This window comes from Giraffa tippelskirchi, chromosome 5 (genome assembly GCF_054371585.1).
Source record: "Giraffa tippelskirchi isolate mGirTip1 chromosome 5, T2T-mGirTip1v1.2.pri, whole genome shotgun sequence".
Taxonomy (NCBI): Eukaryota; Metazoa; Chordata; class Mammalia; order Artiodactyla; family Giraffidae; genus Giraffa; species Giraffa tippelskirchi.
In genome coordinates, this window is record NC_137279.1 from 179,031,581 (window position 1) to 179,054,113 (window position 22,533).

At 37.4% G+C, this 22,533-nt stretch overlaps 1 protein-coding gene across 50 annotated transcripts in view; it reads left to right on the top strand.

Annotated features, from left to right (window-relative positions):
• The window catches only part of SCMH1 (Scm polycomb group protein homolog 1), a 202,021-nt gene that overhangs the window by 70,591 nt on the left and 108,897 nt on the right, over positions 1-22,533 (top strand). For 8 of the 50 annotated variants that reach the window (XM_081492350.1, XM_081492369.1, XM_081492347.1 and 5 more), the window contains 4 exons: positions 4,603-4,671; positions 5,099-5,122; positions 13,593-13,663; positions 20,358-20,592. In XM_081492350.1, the coding sequence (XP_081348476.1) occupies positions 4,603-4,671; positions 5,099-5,122; positions 13,593-13,663; positions 20,358-20,592 (399 nt within the window). Of the gene's footprint in view, positions 1-306; positions 416-4,602; positions 4,687-5,098; positions 5,123-6,056; positions 6,256-12,535; positions 12,679-13,571; positions 13,664-20,357; positions 20,597-22,533 lie in introns of all 50 variants that reach the window. The other 42 variants (XM_081492358.1, XM_081492354.1, XM_081492381.1 and 39 more) reach the window with 18 other exon arrangements.

Below are 22,533 nucleotides of genomic sequence, written 5' to 3' on the forward strand. Positions count from 1 at the left end.
GAGCCATGTAGAGATGGCCTGAAGGTAGTTGTATATATAAGTATAGAATTCCAAGTAGAGGCCAGTGCTGGAAATACGAATTTGGAAGTAATCACAGTGGAGTGGTGAGCAAAAAAAAAACAACCCTATTAAAATGACATAATATGAGGAGGTGAGGAGGCAATAACTCATTGCTTTTAAGACAACTCTTAAAATAAGTTTTCCCATGAAATAGAGTAGGAAAATTGAAAGATAGCAGGAAGCATATGTGTGGAATTATTGGGGAGAGCATATTTATTTGGGGTTTTTGTGTGTTTGTTTTGATAGGTGATGACAATGCAATAACAATACTGATGTAAATGATCTGTTATAGAGGAAATACTTGCAAAGTCCTTAAGAAGATGAGAGGAAGTGGGATCTGGAGCAAAAATGTAGGGTGAGCTGTTGCTTAAAATCAGAGATGCTTCATCCACAGAAGTAGGAGAAAAGTCAGAAAGAATGATGAATAAGTAGATTCATTAAATCACCAATTATTAACTGAACACCTACTTACTATATTATGCTTTGGGGACATACCACTAGATAAGATTAAGTCTGCATCTTTGTTAAATGTGTGGCATATAGAAGGTTCTCATGTCTTCTTTTTGTTGTTCTCAATAAGCCCTGGATCAATGTCATCCCCTAAGAGTGAAGGTTAAGGAGGGAATATTTGGAATATGAAGAAAGTGAAAAATTGTTGTTCTTGTTGTTCATTTGCTAAGTCATTTCCAACTCTTTGTGACCCCATGAACTGCAGCACATCAGGCTTCTCTGTCCATCACTATCTTCTTGAGTTTCCTCAAACTCATGTTCATTGAGTCAGTGATGCCATCCAGCCATCTCATCCTCTGTCATCCGCTTCTCTTGCCCTCATTTTTTCCCAAATCAGAGTCTTTTCCACTGAGTCAGCTATTCGCATCAGATGGCCAAAGTTTTGGAGCTTCAGCTTCAGCATCAGTCCTTCCAATGAATATTCAGGACTGATTTCCTTTAGGATTGACTGGTTTGATCTCCTTGCAGTCCAAGGGACTCTCAAGGGTCTTCTCCAGCACCACAGTTTGAAAGTGTCAGTTCATTGGTGTTCAGCCTTCTTTATGGTCCAATTCTCACATCCATACATGACTACTAGAAAAGCCATAGTTTTGACTAGACAGTCCTTTGTCAGCAAAGTGATGTCTCTGCTTTTTAAAACACTATCTAGGTTTGACATAGCTATTCTTCCGAGGAGTAAGCATTTTTTAGTTTTGTGGCTGCAGTCACCGTATGCAGTGATTTTGAAGCCCAAGAAAATGAAATCCAATACTGTTTCCACATTTTTCCCTTCTGTTTGCAATGAAGTGATAGGACTGGATTCCATGATCTTAGTTTTTTGAATGTTGAGTTTTAAGCCAGCTTTTTCACTCTCCTCTTTCACCTTCATCAAGAGGCTATTTAGTTCCTCTTCACTTTTCTGCCATTAAAGTGGTATCATCTGCATATCTGAGGTTGTTGATATTTCTCCTGGCAGTGTTGATTCCAGCTTGTGATTCATCTAGCCTGGCATTTTGTATGATGTATTCTGCATATAAGTTAAATAAGCAGGGTGACAATATACAGCCTTGACATACTCCTTTCCCAATTTTGAACCAGTTCATTTTTCCATGTCCGGTTCTAACCGTTGCTTCTTTTCCTGCATACAGGTTTCTCAGGAGGCAGGTAAGGTGGTCTGGTATCTGCATCTCTTTAAGAATATTACAGTTTGTTGTGATCTATACAGTCAAAGGCTTTAGCGTAGTCAATGAAGCAGAAGCAGATGTTTTTCTGGAATCCCCTTGCTTTTTCTATGATCCTGCATGTGTTGGCAATCTGATTTCTGGTTCCTCTGCCTTTTCTAAATCCAGCTTGAACATCTGGAACTTTTCAGTTCACATACTACTTGATGGATTTTAGGCAAAATCTTGCTGGCATGTGAAATGAGTACAGTTATACAGTAATTTGAACATTCTTTGGCATTGCTTTTCTTTGGGATTGAAATGAAAACTGACCTTTTCCAGTCCTGTGGTCACTGCTGAGTTTTCCAAATTTGCTGGCATGAGTGCAACACTTTAACAACGTCATCTTTTAAGATTTAAAATAGTTCAGCTGGAATTCTATCACCTCCACTAGCATTGTTCATAGTAATGCACCTGAGGCCCACTTGACCTCACATTCCAGGATGTCTGGCTGTAGGTAAATGACCACATAATCGTGGTTAATTGGGTCATTAAGAGCTTTTTTGTACAGTTCTTAATTTGTACAGTGTATTCTTGCCACCTTTTCTTACCCTCTTCTGCTTCTGTTATGTCCTTGCTGTTTTTGTCTTTATTGTGCCTAAAATGTTCCCTTGGTATCTCCACAGTTTTCTTAAAGAGATTGCTAGTCTTTCCCATTCTGTTGTTTTCCTCTATTTCTTTGCATTGGTCACTTAAGAAGGCTTTTTTTTCTCTCCTTGCTATTCTCTGCAGCTCTGCATTCTTTACCCTCGGAACTCTAAAGGATTTCTCTTTCCCTTTCTCCTTTGTCTTTTGCTTCTCTTCCTTTCTCAGCTGTTTGTAAGGCCTCCTCAGACAACCACTTTGCCTTCTTTCATTTCTTTTTCTTGTGGATGGTTTTGGTCATCACCTGTACAGTGTTACGAACCTCCATCCATAGTTCTTCAGGCAGTCTGTCTGCTAGATCTGGTCCCTTGAATCTATTCATCACCTCTACTGTGTAATCATAAGAGATTTGATTAGGTCATAATTGAATGGCCTGGTGGTTTTCCCTACTTTTCAACTTGAGCCTGAATTTTGCAATAAGGAGCTGATGATTTGAGCCACAGTCAGTTCCAGGTGTTTTTTTTGCTGACTGTATAGAGCTACACCATCTTCGGCTGCAAAAAGAGTAAAATCAGTCTGATTTTGGTACTGACCATCTGGTGATGTCCACGTATAGTCGTTTTTTGTATTCATGGAAGAGGGTGTTTGTTAAAACTCTGTTAGCCTTTGCCCTGCTTCATTTTGTACTCCAAGGCCAAACTTGCCTGTTATTTCAGGTATTTCTTGACTTCCTACTTTTGCATTCTAGTCCCCTGTGATGAAAAGCACATCTTTTTTTGGTGTGAGTTCTGAGAAATCTTGTAGGTCTTCATAGAATCGTTCAACTTCAGCTTTTTCAGCATTAGAGAGAAAAATACATGAATTTATATTTTTGGAAAGGAGAAAAGCAAGCATGGTAGGGAAATGTGGTTTGATTCCTAGACAGTGATAAGTAGCATTGAGATTGTAGCCATGAGTTTAAGGTGAGACCAGTAAGCTTCCACTTGTTTTTTTTTAGCACTTGTGATCTGTTGGGGTAGGCATGGTACAGGCAGATAAGTGGTTTTAGCCAACTTAGGGTTGAGGCTTTAGTAGTCAATAGTCAAGTTTAAGCAAAAAAAAAAAAAAAAGGGTGTGAAGGAGTTGAAGACTATTGGCCAGGGAGTGATTTTAGTGAGGGACCACAGAATCTGAGCTGGGTTAAGGAGTGGGTAAATGGGTGAGTAATGGTGAAAAAAAAAGTGGTACCATTCAGTGGTAAAGAAGATGGGTAAATAATGATAAGAAAGTACTGGGGTCAGTAGATGAATCTAAATTTTCAAGCAAGGAAAATATATTTCTATTATATAAGTAATATATACTCTGTATTAAAAAAAATCAAAATATTTGAGATTAGAAAGGGGAGAAAAACAGTACTACCACCCAAAGATAACCAGTTGTTTATATTTGCTTTGTTTACTTCTTTTTTTTCTAGTGATAATTTTTAGGGTTGTTTTAGTTTACTAGATAGATCTTCTATAACAAAGGCTGCAGACTGGGTGATTTAAACAACAGACATTTTCTTACAGTTCTGGAGGCTACAAGTGCAAGATCAAGGTGTCAGCAGGGTTGTTTTTTTTCCCCTTTGGCCTGTAAGTGTCTGTCTTCTCCCTGTGTCTTCACATAGTCTTTTCTCTGTCATAGTCTCTGGCCAGATTTCCCTCTTCTTATAAGGACACCAGTCATATTGGATTAGGGTCCACCCTAAAATTAGATCTCATTTTAACTTACGTACTTTTTTATAGACCCTACTTCCAAAGTCACCTTCTGAGGTATTGATAAATGATTACTTCAATATGAATTCTGGGGGAACACAATGCAGCCTGTAACATAGGTCTTCTTTGTCTTCAGTTTTTTATGTAATTGTGATTATTCCTTGCATATACCTTTTGATCCTTTATCTTACCAGATAACATTGTAACTCAAACATTTCCCACTTAGACTTGTAAAAATTTAACAGCTGCAAAATACTTCGTCAATGTATTTGAGCATCTTAATCAATCTTCTGTGTTGAACATGTAAGCACCCCTTCCACCCCAATTTTTTGTTATTATAAAGAATACTAAAGTTTTTTAAATAAAATCTCTTTTTCTATACTTTAGATTATTTCCTTAGATTAGAACCTCAAAAGTAGATTATTTATTAAAAACTGTCGCAAAATACTGCTAAATTGGAGAAGTATTGAAACTTTTACCTTCTTTCCACATGACTGTTTTCTCTCTTCCTGCAGTAATAGACTGGAATGATGTTAGAAAACATAAATATGGTCATCTATCAGAGTCTGCATCCCAATATCAAGGTAAGAAAAAAAGCTGTATTTAGCATGGAAAAATTTAATTTGACATCAAACAAAGCCTTTTTTTTAGAGGTCTGAGTATACTAAGAAATCACTGGTTAAAACACAAGCAAATATAGTTTGTAGAGGTATCTGTCAAAAGCAATATATGTTGGTTTGAGCATGAAATCAGGAAATTTAGATTCTGAGTTCAGACAATCCCAAATTACCTTTAGGTACAGTTGTTTAGCCTCTCTGGATATGCAGTTTTTAATAAGGCAGAATTGAGTGGTATACTTCCACAACTGCTAGTAATAAACTTAGTATCCTTTAAAATGAGAATTGAACTACACAAACTCTCAAGCCCTCATTTTACCCCAGATCTCACTGTTCTGTCATTTTGCTGTGTTTTTCATGATGACTTATGCTGTAACATTTTTTTCTTTAATAGAAGCTACTGACATCCTGGAGCTAGGTAAGATATTTTTCTTGTGTTTCTGTTAAATATGGGAAATTACTGAGCCAGGGATTAGATTGTAACTAGGAAAAGAATTCCATGTGTCTTCGTCTCATGAGCTAGCGAATCCTGTGCTCTTGTCTGCCTAATGAGCCCATGCAGTTCTCCTTTGCTGTCATGTCAGACTCTCCTTATCAGGAGACCACAGACTAAGCTGACGAAAGGGGAAAGGGTGGTTAATTACATGAGTACAATAAGGAATGGGAACTGAAACCAAACTGCAAGTTACTTCTTAATAATTCATTAAATCTAGAGCTAAAACAAAGCCCCTTTGTCCGTAAATCAGAATTTGGTGACATTTTCCCAAAAGAAATTATTCATGAGACGTGTTGAACTGTAATTAAACCTAAAGATTTTCTAAGTTTTTTTTTTTTAGCTAAATAGAAACCGAAATATTAAGATGTCAAATAATAGGAGTCAGACTGGTACTGCATTTGGTTTTCATCCCTGAATAACGTACTTCAGGACTAGGGTTTCGGAAATGAAGCTAATGGCAATGTTTTTCAGTCAGCTTTCGGAGTTCCTAATAGATGTCAGTCTTAACTTCCTAAGAGTTCTTTAAAATCCTGCATTTTATTTAAATATTGATATCCTGATACCTTTATCAGTTTTTGTTGAAGTATTGTTACATATTTTGTTATTGCAACTTCCTGTGTTCAATCCTATTATCATCATTTTCCATTTGCTCCCTCTTTGCTTTTCTTCTGACAACATATTACTTGCATTGCCCACTGACACAGAAGGTGACGTAAAGCAGTAGAGCACTAGGCTGGAAGTCAGAACTCCTGGGTTCTTTGAAGGCCAGCTTTGCCATTTAGTAAGTTGGTGACACTAATCCTTGGTTTTCTGATTTGTAAATGGGGATAATAATCCCATTCTACCTACTTCACAGGGTTATTAAGAAGATTACATGAACTAATGGATGTGAAAACATCTTAAAAACTCTCCAATATTTTTCAACTTTGGAGGATTATTATTTTCATTTGTTCAGCAACTATCCTCAGCCTTTTAAGTCAAATCTTGTGACATTCTTTGAAGTGAAGCATTCTATGATTATGAGCTGAAGAAATGAATGAAATGAAATAATGCAGGTAAAGGGCCTGATACTTGATAAACAATAAATGATAGTCACTTTTTATTTTTCCTTAAAACTTTCCTCATGCTTTCTAAGATACTGGTGTGTGGTTAAAAAAGCATGGCATAAGAATCAGACAGGCCTGGGTTCAAATTCCTTTTCCTCACTAACCAGTTTTGTAACTTCAGAAAAAATACTTAAATCTTTCTGAGTCTATTTCCTCATCTTTAAGATGAAATAAAATCTACTTTCAGGTTATAATTAATGGGGAAATATTGAATATAGTGTGGCATGGTGCAGACAAACAGAAGGTACTCAGTGATAGCTGCTGTAGTTTGGGAATTTGTTGCTAATGTGAATGATGATAACAATTTTAGTTCAGTGATATTTAAGGTATGTTGTGAACAACCTGCTTTGTTGACAGAATTGTGAAAAGTGGATATTCAGTTTAAAATATTTACATAAAGTGATGTTAAGATGTGAAAGTATGTTTTTTGTTGTGGGAGTAGAAGTAGCAAAGCCAGGCAGAGCCTCTGATAAATTAATCTTGGGTATTTCATTTTGTCCATCAGGCATAGAAGGTAGCCTCAAATACTACACTGAAAGAAAATTCAGTAGATTTTTAGAATCTCAGAGTTTGGAAGAGGCCTTAAAAAATCTACCTTGGCCTGCATTTCAAAATTCCAACATTTTGTATTTCTTGTAAGATGTCTTGTCTTGAACTCTCCCCAAAGTTGTTAAGGATTTAAAACCTCCTCAAGCAACTCACACATGTTTAAACAAATATTTATTGGGCCAAAATCTGTTTCTTTGTCAATTCTATTAGTCCTACCTATAACTTTTAGAGCCATATGTATAGGTTTAGCCAGTTTTTCACTGACCAGCCTCTAGTTATTTGAAAGCAGCTCTAAGGACTGCTTTCTCACTGCCATTCTGTTACATTTCCTAGTTCAAGCAACCATTATCTCATAGCTAGCTTATTAGAAAAGCTTCCTAATAAAAAAGCTTCCTGCCTCCAGCCTTACCCTCCTCCAATCCATTCTTCACATTGTAGATAGGATGCTTTCTCCTACAAACCCTTTTGTGCTTCTCCTTAGTGTTGCACATGAGACTCTGAAACCCAAACACTTCTTTTATTGACAACCTCTTTTCTAAACCATTTTTGTCTACCCAGTAGCCATACTGAAAGATTCAGGTTTTAGAACTGCTTTTTTTCATTTCTGGGCCCTCATACATGCTTTTGTTTCTGTCTGAAACAACAGGTCTTTCTTTGGCTAACTCCTTGCTTATCCTTTTACATTTTAACTTAGAAGCCTTAAGTTGAAGCTTTGTGAAGGCAAGACAATATTTTGATCATGGTTGTATCTCCAGCACAGTTCCTTGATCCACACTATAAATACTTGTTGGATGGGTGGATAAAGAAATGGCTCTAAGACTTTCATGTTAAATGTTGATTCTTCCTTCAGCTGGTCCTCATGTGACATGGTTTTGTGTCTCTTGATCATTTAGGTCACTATTTAGGTGTTTCTTTGTTCTGTCCCTCTCGAGGACTGGTTCCCATAACGTTTAATTTCCCAGGTGTGATTTTACTAGTTCAGAAAAGAGTAGGACCATTACTGGCTTGCTTCTTTTCATTCACTCACTTTTCAAACTTTTATGGTGCCTCTTTCAAGTTTCAGGCACTGGGTTAAACAGTGAAGGTTTTTAAAGTTCACAAAATGGACTTTCCTGGCAGTCCAGTGGTTTAGACTCTGAGCTTCCAAATCAGGGGGCACAGGTTCAGTCCCTGGTTGGGGAACTAAGACCCCACATGCTGCACAGCATGGCCAAAAATAAAGACTGTGACTGTCTTTATTGCTCTTAAGGATTTGGGTTCCACACTTTAGGTGGAACTAAATAGAGTTCTTGTAGAGGAATGTGGACAGAACTGTAGCCAGCATGAATGGAAGTGCCTGATGTAACCATTTTAAATTAGGACCACCAGTTGAGGGATTTGGGACATATTTAGGGGATTAGATATATTATGTCGAATGTCAATAGGTAAAGGTTTAGAAGAAGGTAGACTTTGGCTGATTCTAATGGTTAAAATCTATCCATTTGTGCTGTTGAACCATCAGTTCAGTTCAGTCGCTCAGTCGTGTCCGACTCTTTGCGAACCCATGAACTGCAGCACGCCAGGCCTCTCTGTCCATCACCAACTCCCGGAGTCTACCCAAACCCATGTCCATCGAGTCGGTGATGCCGTCCAACCATCTGATCCTCTGTCGTCCCCTTCTCCTCCCGCCCCCAATCCTACCCAGCATCAGGGTCTTTTCCAATGAGTCAACCCTTCGCATGAGGTGGCCAAAGTATTGGAGTTTCAGCTTCAACATCAGACCTTCCAATGAACACCCAGGATTGATCTCTTTTAGGATGGATTGATTGGATCTCCTTGCAGTCCAAGGGACTCTCAAGAGTCTGTTGAACCATAGCTGAATAATAAATTTTTCATCACTGGAATTATTTAAGTAGAGGCTGGAGGGACCATTCAGGTCTCAGCTTTTATGTCACCTCATCAAGATGCCTTTCTTGACCATCCTGCCTAAAATAGCATACATACTCTCAGCACTCTTTTCCCCTCCTACCTTGCTTTATTTTTTCCTTATTTGAAAAGGGCCAGAAATTGTATAGTTATTATGTGGTTTCTCTGTAACCTTCTGGATCAATTGAATTATGTTTATTTATTGTGTTTCTTCCCCCTTAGAATGTAAGCCCTATGTGGGCAGAGATTTTGGCTGTTTTGTTCTTTGCTGTGTATCACCTGTGCCTGGAATTGAGCTTGGCATATAGTAGTTGCACAGTAAATATTTGTTGAATGAGTGAATATTAGAGAAAGGAATTCATGCATTCAACTGGTGGATCTTTTGTATTTTACAGTTTAGGGAACTGTTAATTTTTAAAGTATTTGTATGTAGTTTGTAAATCCCTTCAGGGCAGCAATCTTTGTTGTTGTTCAGTTGCTCATTTGTGTCTGACTCTTTGCCACCCTATGGTCTACAGCACGCCAGGCTTCCCTGCCCTTCACCATCTCCCCTAGCTTGCTCAGACTCATGTCCATTGAGGTGGTGATGCCATCCAACCATCTTGTTCTGTATTGCCCCCTTTTCCTCCTGCCTTCTATCTTTCCCAGCATCAGGGTCTTTTCTAATGAGTCCATTTTTCGCATCAAGTGGCCAAAGTATTGGAGCTTCAGCTTCAACATCAGTCTTTCCAATGATTATTCAAGATTGATTTCCTTTAGGATTGGATGGTTTAATCTCCTTGCAGTCCAAGGGATTCTTAAGAGTCTTCTCCAACACCACAGTTCAAAGCATCAATTCTTTGGCACTCAGCCTTCTTTATGGTCCACCTCTTATACATGACTACTAGAAAGGCCATAGCTTTGACTAGATGGACCTTTGTTGACAAACTAATGTCTCTGCTTTTTAATATGCTGTCTAGGCTTCTCATAGCTTTTCTTCCAAGGAGCAAGCGTCTTTTAATTTCGTGGCTGCAGACACCATCTGCGGTGATTTTGGAGCCCAAGAAAATAAAGCCTGTCACTGTTTCAGTTGTTTCTCCATCTATTTGCCATGAAGTGATGGGACCGGATGCCATGACCTTAGCTTTTTGAATATTGAGTTTTAAGCCAATCTTATTTCCTAATAATAGACATAACTGTCATATGGTAGTATGTGTGTTAGAGTTTATAAAATACTTTCATAAGTATTATTCAGCAGTATAAATGAAATGACTGACTTTCTCTCATCTACAAGGTTTCAGCCCAAGTGTTTCCTGTCTAGAGAATCTGTCTGTAATTTCACCATCTAAGATGATTCCCAGTCTCTGTCACATATCATTAATGTCCTTCAAATACTTACCACTTACTACCTTATTTATTTGACTTTGTGTTAATTGTGCCTCATTATGCACTGGAACATAAATTCCATAAGGGCAGGGACCTCCTGCCTTATCCTAGCATTTAGAAGAAGTGCCTGGCACATACGGGATACTCAAACATCATTTGAATGAATAATTGAAATCACTCCAGAAATTATAAAGTACTATACTAGTTAATAATGTCAGTCTTCACAGTAATCTTGACCCAAGTATGAATTAGATTTCCCGGTTCTACATTCTCAAGGCAATCTGCACTACCTCATTAACTTAAATTTATCATTATTGTGGAAGATTATTTGTATTATTACTTAATTTACTACTTCTGCTTATCTCTAAACTGTAGGCTCAATGAATTTCAGAACCATGTCTATGTTGTTCCCCTGATATTTAACACTGTGCTTTTGCACTTAGAAGGAGGTTAATAAATATTTATTGAATGAAGGAGTGTGTGTATAATCTTGTGGGATATTATGTCTGTCTTTCAGATAAATGAACTGATGCTTAGAAGGATTAAGTAATTTATTCAAGATAGTTAGTTATAGAAACGAGACTTCAACCACCATCTTCTAACTCTCAATATCACATTCTTTCAATTATACCATCAGTTCTAGGCATGGAATTTAATCAGTATTACCTAGGAAGGCTTTGAAAATACAGATTCTCAGACCACACTCAAGAGATTCCTGAATGAGAACCTCTGAAGATGGTCTCAGAACTGTAAAAAGAATTTAGAAGAATTATTTAGTATATTTTGATGGTAAGTAGCATTTGAGAATGATATTACATCCCAAGGTTTGACAAACTGCTCTTTAGGGGCCACATGCAACCCACTGCCAGTTTTTATAAATAAAGTTTTAGTGAAACGTAGCCGCGCTTGCTCATTTACATACTGCCTGTGGCTGTTTTCATGCTTCCATGTGCAAGCAAGTTGAGTATTTGTGACAGAGACCAAATGGCCTGCAAAGGGTAACATTTTTTCTGTCTGGTCCTTTACAGAAAATTTGCCAACCCCTGATCTATACTTTGTTGCCTGTCCTACTTCTTTTGTGGTATTTTTAGTGCTTTGCAGTGTGGTAGGTTTGATGTTTGGCTTCATTATGAGCATTATAATAGGTGCTTAGATATTCTTAGTGAGTCAATAAAAATTAACTTACTTTGCAGCTTACCTGATTGATAGTAAAGGATAAACAGCCTAAGCAGTCAAATTTAAGAAAAAATACTAATCTAGGTATGGTTGAAGCTAGTGAACCCCCAGTGGATGAACTGCTTTTAACAAAGAGGTTCTTTTTCATTCAGTTGATAGTAAATTGGAAGATGTGGGATTTCTTAACCCATGTAATAGGAATTGATTACCATAGTTGTTATGTGTAATAGAGGACTATAATACCGTAATTATTTTGGTACCCTGGTGCTGCTGTAATTACATCTGAAAGCCAAAGTCTCTTGGGTGTTTTTGGTCAGAACTCAAAACAGTAACAAGCAACTCAGAACTGACCTAACTTCTTCCACACTGCTTTCTACAGTAATTCCCATATAGGTATTTAAATTTACATTAAAGTTAAATACCTTTTAAAATTTAATTTCTCACTCACACTAGCCACATTTCATGTGTTCAGTAGTGGCATGCAGCTAGTGGCTGTCTTACTGGTCAGCACAGATGCAGAACACTTCTGTTATCAGAGAAAGTTTTAGTAGAACTGCTGTATGTGTTAGAGTTCAAGAGTTGCAGCCTAGTCAAATCCAAGACTTACTATTTGACTTATTTATTTGCAAGAATGGAATAATAATTCTTGATGTTTTTTTTTTCTAACAGCCAATAGTGATGAAAGTCTTTGCTTTAGAAGCCATCTCAGCTAAGAGCAAATTCTTTATTAAATTGTAATAAGCTATTTAAATCTTGACTTAAGGAAATACTCATCTCATTTACCCTTGGACTGTCTATTCAAAATGATTAATTATTGGCCGAAGGGGATGGCTACTCGGTGGCGCTAGTGCTAAAGAACGTGCCTGCCAATGCAGGAGACTAGAGTTCGATCCCTGGGTCAGGAAGATCTCCTGGAAGAGGGCATGGCAACCCATGCCAGTATTCTTGCTGGAGAATCCCATGGACAGAGGAGCCTGGCAGGCACCAATCCATAGAGTTACAGAGTCTGACAGGACTAAAGCAACTTAGCATGCACACACACAGTCATCAGCCAGTTCATTAAATAGTTCAGAAATGACTGTGATTTCTGGCCAAATCTGTTTGGCTTAGTTAGGATGGTGGGAAAGGAACCAGTTTTAAAACAGAAGCTATAAAGTCAATAGAGTATAAAGTCTTGGCATCATCTTTGGAGTGACTTAGATTTCATCATTCCGTGACTCATTTTTATTCCCAGCATCTAGTGCTTTTTTCATGGCCCAAAGGGGCCCTGTGCTGCTCCACTGCAGAGGAAACTTCAAGAAATGCTGGTTTGCTACAGTGTTTTAGCTTGTGAGAGTCTCTGGGACCTTACCTGCTCCATCATGGGGTCACCTCTAGGTGGGTATTAGGGGGATATTTGTAATTGATTTAACCTTTAATAAAGAGCCTGGTAATCGTTTGTGGTTCAGTGAGATATGTGTTTAATAACCCATCCTTTAAAATGTTTTCCCTGACCCCAGGTCAGTGTCACCTTAAAGATTATTTCTCTAGCACAGTGTTCCTCAAACTTTGAGAGACCTTAAGGGCCACTTCAAGACGCTAAAAAGATTCTGTAAATTTGCCAACTTATTCTTAGCTGCTGTCATCAGAAATGCTACTGAGGATCTACTTTTCTCTAAGTTAACAGACGTTGGTCATTTTGCACCTCAGAGCAATGTGACGGTGACCGGGATAGGAGTGGGTTGAGGTGGGTGAGAGAGAAACATCTTTTAGAGTGATGATTCAAGTATAATCTTATTCTGGCTTTTCCTGCCCCCAACGACTCCTCTTACCCAGGGTCTCAAGATAGCCTCTTGTTTTTTCTTTCTGAGCTGAGATGGTGGGATTCTGCCACATTGGGTGTTAAAAGCAGTTATTTGATGGCAATAAGGGACCTTTACAGGAGTCATATTGTTCAGAAGGAATCTTCCCACCCACTTTGTGCCTCTTCTGTTCTGTTTTCCATGAGCTTCCTGAATACTTCTTTGAGACACTGGTATGACTTGTGGTAGCATTTTGGATCATTTTAGAGACTGGTGTGAAAGATTCCTTAGGTCATCTTAGACAGTGATTCAGAAAACATTGATCTAAAATGATCCACTCAGGTCACCTCGATTCTTCCCCCGAATATACTCCTTTGAGTCCGAACAGGGCCATGTAAGTTTTCTTATGCTCCAAACAAGTCTGAAAATAGCCTAATGTTTAGGGTAGATTACATCCTGAAAGCATTTTTAGGAAGTTGACTGTGATAGAGATTTTTATTTCCTTTACAGGTCATTTTACCTGGGACAAATACCTAAAAGAAACATGTTCAGTCCCAGCGCCTGTCCATTGCTTCAAGCAGGTAATTGATTCTCAGCATCTTTAGAAGGTGGGAGGCAAGTAGTTTTTTCTGGTCCTTAGACAAGCAAAACATGAAGTGGGAGCCCTTGGGCTTCTCTCCCGAAGTCCCTAGAATAAACTTCTATGGGAAGAATACAACTTCAAGACTCAAAACTCAGCTGTGAGTTTTAAACATTCTCCCCAGTTTCCCAAGTAACATCTTTTCCTTCTTCACCTCCTTGAAGATACCCTGTGTTACTGAAAACATGTGCTAATTTTTACTATAGCTCTTAGTTCAGGCAGATAGGAAACAGAGTTATAGCCCTTAGACAACTCTTGAAAGTGGAGCAGTATTTATATCTCTGAATTCAGCTCCCCTGCCACAATCTTATCTTTCCATAAAAAGAAGATTCATTGGCACTGAATCCCACTGGGGAGTGTGTTAGGAGTTCATTGGAGGTCATTTAGAGCTTCCCACGTAGGATTAAGTTCCCCATACAATGCACAGATGATGTTGACTATCAGTACATGATAAGGCTAGTAAGCAGAGAAGTGTACTGCTGCTAAATAGAGCTGCACATCAGGAAATGGTTTATATCTCCCTCCTTTTTAGTATTGTTATTTCCACAAACTGTCAACATTTCACTTTGAGTTTGAATTTTGTCTGTGCTCTAAATAAAAGTACAAAATAGGACTTTGCTCATCTGAAATAATAGGGACTAAATTCATATTTCCACCTGAAATAATTTTAAAAGACAAAATATATTAAATAATGGTTTTCAAGTTACTGAAGATCAGGCAACCAAGAACAGTGATCTCTGAGAGATGAAAAAACAAATGAGTTGAGCCTCTTATGATTTATTGCTTTACAATAGTTTGAGACTATGGCCCAGGGAAAGAGAACCCAGACTAAGCCTGAGAGATTCCCTATCAAATTAGGGAGATGAAACTGAGAGCCCAGGGATAGAATTTACAGGACAGAGTACCAGAGAAGAGAATGCTGCACAGAAAGAAAACTGCAGAGAGCCCCCTTCAAGTATTCAGCAAAGTACTGTTGCTCAGTATATGCATGTGAGCTTCCAAAGCCAAGGGAAGCACTGTCTGAAAGGACTAGAAGGATAGTAAAAGGATAGAGCCTAGTGCTCACACAAGACTGGGGATAGTGCCTGATCCCACCAGCTAGACTGGAAAATCTCATAATTCATGTGGAATAGTTGGGAATATCCTGCTCAGTAGTGGGAAATTATTAGCCTTAGGATAAGCATCCTTTGAATCTGCCTAACAAACTAAAAACCAAGACTCAATGTGATTAAATTATTTCCAAGTAAATTAACTTCATCTGGGAACACAGCACAAGAAGGGAATGCAAAAATATCCAGCATCTAACAGGTAAACGTCACAATGTCTGGCATCTAGTCCAAGATTATCAGGCATATAAGGAGGCAGGAAAGCATAACTAATAATGAACAGACTAATCAACCAATTGAAACAGAACCTTTGCAAATCTTAGAATAGCAGCTTAAAACATTAAAACAATTATTTTAATTATGTTCTATATGTTTAAAAGTTAAACAGAGACATGAAGTATATAAAAAAAGACATATTAAGCAGAATGAAAAATACACTAGATGGGATTAATGGTGGAAGAAAAGATTAAGAAAACATAGCAGTAGAAGATATCTAAAATGAAACACACAGAAAAAAAAAGTACTTTAAAAATATGAAAAAGAGATCAGTGAAGCATGGGATAACTTCATAGACTATGTAATTAGACTGCCCAAAAGAAAAGAGATGGAGGACTGGAAAAGCATTTGAAGATAAAATGGCAAAAAATTGTTCACAGTTGAGGAAAACTAAAAATCTGCAAATTCAGAAAGCTAAAGGAATCTCCTAAAAAAAAGACAAAAATAAAATTATACTAAGGCATGTCATAAATTAGCAAAACTAGTGATAGAGAACATCTTCAAAGCAGCCAGAGGAAAAAAGATACTTTATGTGCAGAGAAACTAAGATAAGAATGACATTATATTTTCTTGTCATAATGCAAACAAGAAGAAAGTTAACTAACATCTTCAAAGTATCAAAAGAAAACTGTCAACCATGAATTTTATATCCAGCAAAAAGATGTTCCAAAATGAAGGAAAAATAGAGATATTTTCAGATGCATAAAAACTGAAGGAATTCATCACTAGTAAACTCACTCTTGGAGAAGGCAATGGCAACCCACTCCAGTACTCTTGCTTGGAAAATCCCATGGATGGAGGAGCCTGGTAGGCTGCAGTCCATGGGGTTACGAAAAGTCGCACACGACTGAGCAACTTCACTTTCACTTTTCACTTTCATGCATTGGAGAAGGAAATGGCAACCCAGTCCAGTATTCTTGCCTGGAGAATCCCAGGGATGGGAGAGCCTGGTGGGCCACCGTCTGTGGGGTCACACAGAGTCGGACATGACTGAAGTGACTTAGCAGCAAACTCACTCTTACAAATGTTAAACAAAGTCCATCATGCAGAAGGAAAATGTTACCAGATAGAATACAGATCTACACAAAGGAATGAAAGTTACTAGAAATCATAATTACAAGGGTAAATACTTAAAATGTTATTTCTTATTAAGCCTCTATAAAAGATAATTCACTATAAATAATGATAATAACATTGTATTGTAGAGATAATAGCATGTATTAGTAAAATGTATAGTAACAATAGCTTAAGGGGGAGAAATTTAAGTAGACTGTTATAAAATTCTTATACATGAAGTAGTATAATATTGCTTGAAGATAGACTGATAATTTAAATATGATTAAGCCCCAAAGCAACCACTAAAATAATAGAAAACAAATAGCAGAATGGTAGGTTTAAATCCAGCCATATCAATAATCCAATTGTAAATTATCTAAATTCCACAGTTAACAAGCTGAGATTGTCATATTGGATAAAAAGTAAGACCCATTTATATACTGCCTGCAAGCAATTATACTTTAAATGTAAAGACACAAACAAGTTAAAAGTAAAAGAATTGAAAATTATAATAAAGCTAAAATGGCATATTAATATCAAAGTATATTTCAGAGGCAAAAGATATTATCAGATAAAAATACAGTAATTTCATCATGAAAAAGGTCACACAGTCCTTACCTGAATCAAAAGATGATAGATACAGACCTTAACACCCTTCAAAAAAATTAATTCAAAACAGACCACACATGTAACTGTAAAATACAAAACTAAAACTCCTAGAAGATAGCGTAGGAGAAGACTAAGATGGAAAAGGTCAGTTTTCATTGCAATCCCAAAGAAAGGCAATGCCAAAGAATGCTCAAACTACCACACAGTTGCACTCATCACACACGCTAGTAAAGTAATGCTCAAAATTCTCCAAATCAGGCTTCAGCAGTACATGAACCATGAACTTCTAGATGTTCAGGCTGGATTTAGAAAAGGCAGAGGAACCAGAGATCAAATTGCCAACATCTGCTAGATCATCAAAGAAGCAAGAGAGTTCCAGAAAAACATCTATTTCTGCTTTATTGACTATGCCAAAGTCTTTGACTGTGTGGATCACAACAAACTGTGGAAAATTCTTAAAGAGATGGGCATACCAGACCACCTGACCTGCCTCTTGAGAAATCTGTATGCAGGTCAGGAAGCAACAGTTAGAACTGGACATGGAACAACACACCGGTTCCAAGTAGGGAAAGGAGTGCATCAAGGCTGTATATTGTCACCCTGCTTATTTAATGCAGAGTACATCATGAGAAACGCTGAGCTGGATGAAGCACAAGCTGGAATCAAGATTGCCGGGAGAAATGTCAATAACCTCAGATATGCAGATGACACTACCCTTATGGAAGAAAGTGAAGAACTAAAGAGCCTCTTGATGAAAGTGAAAGAGGAGAGTGAAAAAGTTGGCTTAAAGCTCAACATTCAGAAAACTAAGATCGTGGCATCTGGTCCCATCACTTCATTGCAAATAGATGGGGAAACAGTGGCTGACTTTATTTTTTTGGCTCCAAAATCACTGCAGATGGTGATTGCAGCCATGAAATTAAAAGATGCTTACTCCTTGGAAAAAAAATTATGACCAACCTAGACAGCATATTAAAGGCAGAGACATTACTTTGTCAACAAAGGTCCATCTAGTCAAAGCTATGGTTTTTCCAGCAGTCATGTATGGATGTGAGAGTTGGACTCTAAAGAAAGCTGAGTGCAGAAGAATTGATGCTTTTGAACTGCGGTGTTGGAGAAGACTCTTGAGAGTCCCTTGGACTGCAAGGAGATCCAACCAGTCCATCCTAAAGGAGACCAGTCCTGGGTGTCCATTGGAAGGACTGATGCTGAAGCTGAAACTCCAGTACTTTGGCCACCTGATGTGAAGAACTGACTGATTTGAAAAGACCCTGATGCTGGAAAAGATTGAAGACAGGAGGAGAAGGAGACGACAGAAGATGAGATGGTTGGATGGCATCACCAACTCAATGGACATGAGTTTGGGTAAACTCCAGGAGTTGGTGATGGACAGGGAAGCCTGGTGTGATAGACAGGGAGGCCTAGGGTGCTGCAGTCCATGAGTCGCAAAGAGTCAGACACGACTGAGCAACTGAACTGAACTGAACTGAAGGTGACCTTAGGTGTGGCAATGATTTATTAGGTGCAAACCAAAGGCATAGTTCATGAAAGAAATAATTGATAAGCGGAACTTCATTAAAATAAAACCTTCTACTATATGAAAGACACTGTCAAGAGAATGAGAAGACAAGCCACCGACTAGGAGAAAATATTTTTACAAGACGTGTCTGACAAAGGACTGTTACCCAAAATATACAAAGAATACTTAAAATAAGAAAATAACTAAAAAAAGATCAAAGATCTTAACAGACATCTCACCAAAGATGGTTGGATGACGAGCATAAAAAAGATGTTCTACATCATATGTTATCAGAGAAATGCAAATTAAAACGACAGTGAGATACCACTACATACATATTATAATGCCAAAACCCAGAACACTAATGAGCAACAGGAATTGTCATTTATTGCTTGTGGGAATGCAAAATGGTAAAGACATCTTATAAGGTAGTTTGGTGATCTCTCTTGTAAACTAAACATACTCTTACCATATGATCCATCAATTGCATTGCTTGATATTTACCCAAAGAAGTTGAAAATTTATGTCCACACAAAAACTTGTGTGTGTGTTTATATGTGTGTGTGTGTGGATTTTATTGCATCTTTATTCATAATCACCAAAACTTGGAAGCAACCAAGATGTTTTTTAAGTAGGTGAATGGATAAACAAACTGTAGTATAGCCAAACAGTGGAATATTACTCAGCCCCAGAAAGAAATGAGCTATCAAGCCATGAAAAGACATAGAGGAAACTTAAATGCATCTTACTACAAGAAAAAAGCCAATGTGAAAAAGCTATGTACTGTGTGATTCAAACTATGTGACATTCTGGAAAAGGCAAAACTATGAAGACAATAAAAAGATCAGTGGTTGCCCGAGATTGAGTGGATGAGTAGGCCAAGTACAGAGGATTTTTAGTACAGTTAAACTATTTTGTATGATCCTATAATGATAGATAACATGTCTCCATTAGACCAAATTCATAGAGTATACAACACCAAGAGAGAACCTTACTATACATAATGGACTTTGGGTTATTATGATATGTTAGTGTAGTTTCATCAGTTGTAATAAATTTACTACTGTGTTAGGATATACTGAAAATAGAGGAGACACTGCATGTTTTGGAGCAGGATGTTTATAGGAAATCTCTGTACCTTCCTCTCAGTTTTGCTGTGAACCTAAAACTGCTCTTAAAACTGAGTCTTAACAAAAAAGAAATGAATTATTGATACATTCAACAAATGGATGAATAACAGAATGGTTATGCTAAGTGAAAGAAACTAGATCCAAATATATATATATATTATATATACATATATTCTGTATGATTCCATTTTAAGTCTAGAAATGCAAAACAGTCTACACTGATAGAAAGTAAAGCAGTGTTTGCCTGGAGAGAGAGCAATCTGGGAAGGACTAGACACATCATAAAGGGATATGAAAAACTTGGGACTGTGTCCATGTTCATTATCTTGATAGTGGTGATGGTTTCCAGAGTGTTGTGATGTATGTGGTGTCATGAGTGTATACATATGTCAGTACTTAACCTAAGTGTGTAGTTCATTGTATGTCAATTATAACTTAAAGTTGTTTTTAAAAAAAAAGGAATTGATTTCTAAGTCAATGTCAAAGTAAAAAAAATAATCTATTCCCATTGGTTAGTCTGTGTGGTAGACATACTGAAGCACTCCATGAAGAAACACTAAGGATATGATAGTTTAATAGGATGATTTCTGCAAAGAAAGTATAAAGAATACCTGGAGGGTCAGGGAATTGGAGAAGATAGGATAAAAAACCAGCATTTAAGCAAGGACCATTTGAGATACTCTTATCCTTTTCGTACTGGTGAGTCAATATTTGATGCTTCACTGAAAAGTAATTTTTCCCCTTCACTTTACATTACAGTGTTTCTTTTTCATGAGACCCTTCCTAGGTATTAGGAAATAATTCACGAGGGTTGTCCCTGACTCGGCTGTAATCAGTTTGCATCCAAAGCATAAATTTTCAGGTTCCATCACCTAATATCCTTACTGAAAATGCCATGTATTCTTAGTCTGCCTAATCCCCATGGCTTGTTCTCCTCAGTCCTACACACCTCCAAGCAACGAGTTCAAGATCAGCATGAAATTGGAAGCACAGGACCCCAGGAACACCACATCTACCTGTATTGCCACAGTAGTTGGACTGACAGGTGCTCGCCTCCGCCTTCGCCTTGATGGCAGCGACAACAAGAATGACTTCTGGCGGCTGGTTGACTCAGCTGAAATTCAGCCTATCGGGAACTGTGAGAAGAATGGGGGTATGCTGCAGCCCCCTCTGGGTGAGTAACTGGACCCAAGCTCTCCCTAGCCCATTAGTTATCTTCCTCAAATTGTACATCATATTAGAAGAAAACATAGGGTCACCTGCCCATCTCTTCTTTTTTGTATGGTCCAAAAGGCACACCTAACATGAAATGAGCTATAAAATCTGGACCTCTCCATTCTGCATTAACTTGTGATATCCAAGCTTCTCTTCAGCTCTTCTTTTTCTAATGAGGAACCACACCCTTCATCCTTCTTTGTCAGGTCCCATTTACCCTGAGAAAAAGGATGGAAGAAGGTCTTGCCATTGAACTTGCCTCAAAAAACCATGGAGCTTTTATCAAATCCTACAATCACAACGGCAGTGAGAGAAAAATCGCCCATTAGAAAGGATGACTATTATAAAGATCCCTTATCTCCTTTCCTCTAAATTCTCACTTGGTCTTTGGAACTTTCTCATTTTGAATCAGTTACTAAGTAAAATGCATTATTTTACTTTAATGACACCACTGTATTTTTCTGTTCAAGATCAGATTCACCTTTTTTAGCGTCAGTATACCTGAGTGGTTTAGCACATTTTGTCAGTTCCTGTCAATCACTATTGCAGTGAGCCTCACCAGAGGATGGAGATGACTTATAGGCTGTGTTCCCCTCGGGAGACTGTGCTAAATTAAATGAGCATTAGAGGAAAGTGTCATTTGAAAGACCTCCCCAAGTGGTTATTTAACCTATTCCTTCTTTAAAACAATTACTTGTAATGTAAAATTTCAAACATATACAAAAGTAGAAAAAAATAATACAGTGAATGAAAGTCCATGTATGTTTTATCCTTGATAGCTAGTCTTGTTTTCTTAGTACCTATATACATTGCCTTCCCACTCCTGCCCAGTTGCTTAAACATAGTATCATTTTATCACTAAATATTTAGTATGTATCTCTCTCATAGTTAATATTTTTAAAGCATAATCATAATAACATCGTCACATGTGAATAAAATAATGATACTTCCTTAATATCAACAAATATTTACTCAGTATTTAAATTTTCCCTATTGTCTGTCTGTCTCTCTGTCTCTTCCTCTCTTTATTTCATTTTCTTTGAATCAGGATCCGAATAAAATCAACTTATTGCAGTTGGGTGATATGTTCCTTAAGTATCTTTTAATCTATGGGTTCTCCTCCTCTCTTTTATTTTTTCCTTGCAATTTATTTGTTGAAAAACCTAAGTCATTTTCTTTAAATTTTCCCATAATTAGATTTTGCTGATTGTATCTCTCTGGTATCATTTAACATGTTTCTCTGACCTCTCTTCCTAGAATTTGGTAACTAGATCTAGAGGCTTGATCAGGTTAAGGTTCAGTTTTTTTTTCAATAAGAATATTTCATAGGTAGTGATATTTACATTTATTAAGAAGTATATATGGTCTGGTTGTCTCTCATTTTATAATGTAGCAGCCATTACTGCTTGTAGTCTAGAGCAGGGGTTGGCAGATTTTCTAAAAGAGTCAGATAGTAAATATTTCAGGCTTACAGGCCATACATTGTCTGATGTAACTTGTCAGCTTTGTCCTTATAATATGAAAGCAGTCATAGACTAGACAATGCATAAGAAAAATGGGCAAGGCTGTGATCCAGTAAAGCTTTATTTACAAAAACAAGTTATCCAGCCTTCTGGCTATAGTTTGCTGACCCCTGATTTAGACCTATCAATTCATTTTGGTTGCAAAATGGGAAATTTTAATATTATCATTCTGTCCACATAAATTAAATGGAATATGTCTATTAAAATAAACTTTCAACTATTTGGTTATCCTGAACAGTTTAAATGCTTGATTCTGTTCTTTGTTTACCACTTTTCAGAATAATAAATTGGATTGCCATTATCCTCCAAAATTACTTAGTCTTATTGCTGTTGTTGTATTTAATATCATAAACTCAAAGATTCATACACACTTGATG